The following is a 4163-nucleotide window of genomic DNA, read 5'->3' as shown; positions in this document are numbered from 1 at the left end:
CATAGGCTAGAGGTGTGCCTATGGTGATGCGTGGCCTTTTGAAGCTCATCCTAATAAGACGATAACCTTTAGGGTTTTCGTTGAGCGAGGTTTTGATGTCCCCACTTTTGATTTCTTCCGTGGTTTTTTGGACTACTACCATCTTCAACTTGTTCATCTGAATCCCAATAGTGTCCATCACATTGCCATCTTTGTGCATATGTGCGAAGCTTTCTTAGGAATCCAACCCCACTTCAACTTGTTCCAGAAGATTTTCCGTGTCAAGCCGCAGCCAAGTAAGGATCATACCGAGGTAGTCGGAGGAGCCAGTATCCAGATCCGGGAGAATAGCAGTAGTCTGTATCTGGACTACGAAACCATCGATTCGCATTTCAGGTGGAAGGAAAAGTGGTTTTATGTTGAAAATCATAAACCACAACTGCCCAAAGTTACTAGCCACCGCCCGAAGTGGAACAGTAGATGGATCGATCAACCGACGACCGGGGAAAGCAACCAAATACCCGAGCTTCGGGCTAGAATTGATGATCTAAATAGGGAAGGATTGACGGGTGTTGTGGTGGCTGCCAGTTTCCTGAAGAGACGAGCACAACCCCTACATCTTCATCATACATGGGGTTATAAGTACTCGGGCCGTACTGATCCGTCGAGAATGCCGCCCGACGAGATTTCCACTGATGAAGTGATGGTGAGGTTGAACCGGATGTTCAAGAACGTCGGTAATATCCCTAGGGCAATCGAAGAGTTCGACGCCATAAGCTGAGAGAAGTAAGTACCCGTAGTCATAGCTTCCAAGTACCTATGCATTGTTGATCTTTTTTGCCGACTTATTTCCTTCTGCGCAGGAGGACGCACTCGTGTTCTTTCCACCCCCTCCTCCTCTCGGTGCTAATGATAGTAAAAGTGCCCGACGGACCTTTGGGTTAGGTTGCTCTATAATTGGGGCCACTTAAGAGGAAGAGGAAGAGGAGGAGGAGGATGAAGAGACCGAGTCCCTCAGCAGCTCTGACACTGATGCTGCTGAGGTTTTTGTTGTGCAGCATCGTACTTTGAAGCAGGCCGGAGCATCCTCTGGCGTGTCGAAGCGTCTTGCTGAAGATGAGCTTGATGCCAGTTTAGCCCCGCCGCCGACGAGGAGACGGACGGCGGTTGTTAAAAGGCACGTTTCGCGTAGTCTTCGCATCGTCGAGGATGCTCCTCCGTCGGGACGGCGAAATCGCCGGGAAGAAAAGAATTTTCAGGAGCTTAACGGTCAAAAGATTTTGAAAACGAATTTTAGCAGATGATTTGAGTTAGTGAATTTTACGGATGTTACACCTGTTGTGCCATCACCTTATGTGCACACGCCAACAGAGTCTTGACGCCATCCTACAGCTTGCCCTGGAAGTCAGAGTTGTATAGACATGCCCAGTGATTCAGAAAGGCACACGCATGAACTAGAATTTCTACAGGATTTCTTGACATCTTTTTGTCGAAACATGCTTTGTTTCTACCCTTCCAGATAGCCCAACATATTGCAACAAACCTAAAAGTATAAGCTGCCTTGCCTCCAAGCATCCACTTCTTCACTCAGGTTCTGTATTGTTGAGCATTCGGGGGGACGTTGTCTGCACCCAAGCAAATGGCTACACCGCCCCCACACTACTTTAGCTACGGGGCATTGAAAGAATAGGTGGTCTGCTGTTTCAGCTAGGCAATAGAAATATAGGATGTGTCTCCCATCCAATTTCTCATATTCATATTATCTTTGGTTGAAACAACATTATTTTCTATCAGCCACACAAAGATTAGCTTTCCAAATGTGCTTAAACTAGCCCTGAATCAACTTTTGTCAAGTGTTCATATATTGATTTGGTTGTGTAGTTACTCTTTTTTTTTTGACCATTTCCACCTAATAACATCATCATTCATCATAGAGTTTTCAAACCAGAAGGAGCAGGCTACTTCATATAGGGTGTGTTTGGTTGCATGCATCACTTTATGCACGTATGGATGGTTCTGGATGGTGAGGTTGAACTAATTTATTTGTACTATATGATCCACTCTAATTTACTAGTAACGTATTATATGGGGCCTCCGCCATCGCCGGCATCCATGGTGAACCTCCCAGACGACCTCCTGCTTTCGATACTCAGCCGCATCCCTTGCAAGGCGGACCGCGCTCGGATGTCCGTCGTCTGCAAGGCGTGGCGCGCGGTGCTCGCCCGCCTCAAGGCCCCGCGCCCGCGCCCGCTCCCGTGGTTCCTCCTCCCCACGCCCCACCTCGGCGGCCCCACCAGCGTTGCCTGCGCGCTCAGCGGCTTCCGCGTCCACCACTACATCTCCATCAACCCGCCTGGCGCGCGCTTCTTTGGCTCCCACGACGGCGCCGGGCTCTTCCTCCACTACAGCAAGAAGCGCAGCCACCTTCTCCTCGACGCCCGCAACTCCCGAGTCCGCGACCTCCCGGCCGAGATCCTGCGGTGGAACGACCCGAATGTCCACCGTATGGTCATCCTCGCCGCGACGCTGTCATCCTCGCCGGATGACCCGAACTGCGTCGCCGCCGCCATCGTCGCGGCGTCGCGGGATCCAGATCCAGCACCCGGCGCCGTGGCTCCCTTGCCACCAATCCAGCGCTGCGCTGCGTTCTGGCGCATGGGGTGGCCGCGGGCGATCGAGGGTTCTCTGAATGCGGACCAGTCTGTGCCCAATCCCGAGGACATCGTCTACCACGACGGAGCGTTCCGCTTTCCACTCACCCATGGCGACCACATCCTTGTGTGTACGCCGACCATGGGTCAAGCTGGGAATCTGATGACGGATTGGGAGTTGCAAAGCTTCCGTCCTGGTGGACGTATCTACGACGACCAGTTTATCCGCGCTCGCTACCTCGTCGAGTCCCGCGGGGGACTGCTCTTGGTCTTGAGATTCACGGCCTATCCTACTCAGCCATGGACGACGTCTTTGTTCAAGGTGTTCCTGGCGACTCGACGCAAGATACCTAACGCCGACGCCGACTTCCCTGTGGCTAATTACCCGTGGTCTTGGATCGAGCCGGACACGCTGGGTGGCCGGATGCTGTTCGTCGGGTATGGCTGCTCCAGATCCTACGAGGTGGATCAGTACCCTGGCTTCAAGGATGGCATTTACTTCCTGGATGATGGCAAGCTTGAAGACAATGCAATGATCTTTGGCGAAGACAATATGAGGCAATACCCCTGCAGTGACAACGGGAAGTCGTCGGAAGGGCATGTCCAGCGCTGCTTCCCGAGGCCAGACCCATCGGACTACTCTGCTCCAGTTTGGCTTCTCCCTTGAGACGGCTAAACATTTTTAGCTACTGAGTTGATCTGCCTGAGATCATGATAAGTGATGCTATAGTTTCAACCTTTCTGATTGCAGTATTCAGAGTGAGGTAGCTGCCTGTTGCAATATATAGAGTCAGATAGTAGTCGAAATCACAATGTACTGCTTTAAATGTCAAGGTTGCATACTACTTCCAATTGCCTTGTGGGTATTCTTTCGGTTCTTGTCAACTGAATGCAATGCAGAAATGGAATTGGATTTGTATATTTGTGCAGCTCTGTTTCAAAATGTGTTTGTTAGTTTTTTTTTTGAAAAAGATTACTCCTGCTTTCTTAGAAAGCAATTAGCAAGTTATCATTACAGACGCGCTGGTGACCAGCTAAATCAAAAGAGAAAGACGCCACGACTAAAACTCCATTACCTCATGTTTTATGTAACCTGAAATGTGAATCCTTCGCCTTCTGAATCTCTTCAAACTAGTTTCAGTTTTCTGTGTTGTTCTTCCACAATTGACTGATGAGTCATGATTTCAGCATTTCAAATTGTTCCATTCTGCATTTCTGTGTTGTTCTACAACAATTGACTAATGAGTAATGATTTCTGCATTTCTGTGTTGTTCTACAACAATTAAACTCGAATCCAAACTGTCCTCTTTTATAACTTGCATATCACAATCTCTTGATTTCAGTATTTCACTGTACTTGCGATTTTCTCAAACTGCACAGCATACTGATTTTTTATCTTAAGTCGCTATCTGCCTATCTGGATATCAGCAGATTTTTATAGTTCATTATGACTGGTCGGTGACATGCATATTGGCATTACCATTTTGCAGTACACATAATTTTAACTGGTAATTATATTTGACATTTTGGGCT

General features: G+C 48.8%; 1 protein-coding gene across 1 annotated transcript; it reads left to right on the top strand.

The window, feature by feature from the left end:
* Window positions 1–2091: 2091 nt before the first annotated feature.
* On the top strand, window positions 2092–3586 carry LOC117853645 (uncharacterized). The gene has a single exon (XM_034735953.2). The coding sequence runs from the start codon at window positions 2092–2094 to the stop codon at window positions 3295–3297; it is 1206 nt and encodes a 401-aa protein (XP_034591844.1). The 3' UTR covers window positions 3298–3586.
* The last annotated feature ends 577 nt before the right edge of the window (window positions 3587–4163 follow it).

The sequence above is a fragment of the Setaria viridis genome, chromosome 1, assembly GCF_005286985.2.
Source record: "Setaria viridis chromosome 1, Setaria_viridis_v4.0, whole genome shotgun sequence".
NCBI lineage: Eukaryota > Viridiplantae > Streptophyta > Magnoliopsida > Poales > Poaceae > Setaria > Setaria viridis.
This window is presented reverse-complemented; position numbering and strand designations above follow the sequence as displayed.

What these genes read in the sequence shown, in the direction of transcription:
- LOC117853645 (XM_034735953.2), top strand. Translation starts at nt 2,092, where the DNA reads ATGGTGAACCTCCCAGACGACCTCCTGCTTTCGATACTCAGCCGCATC.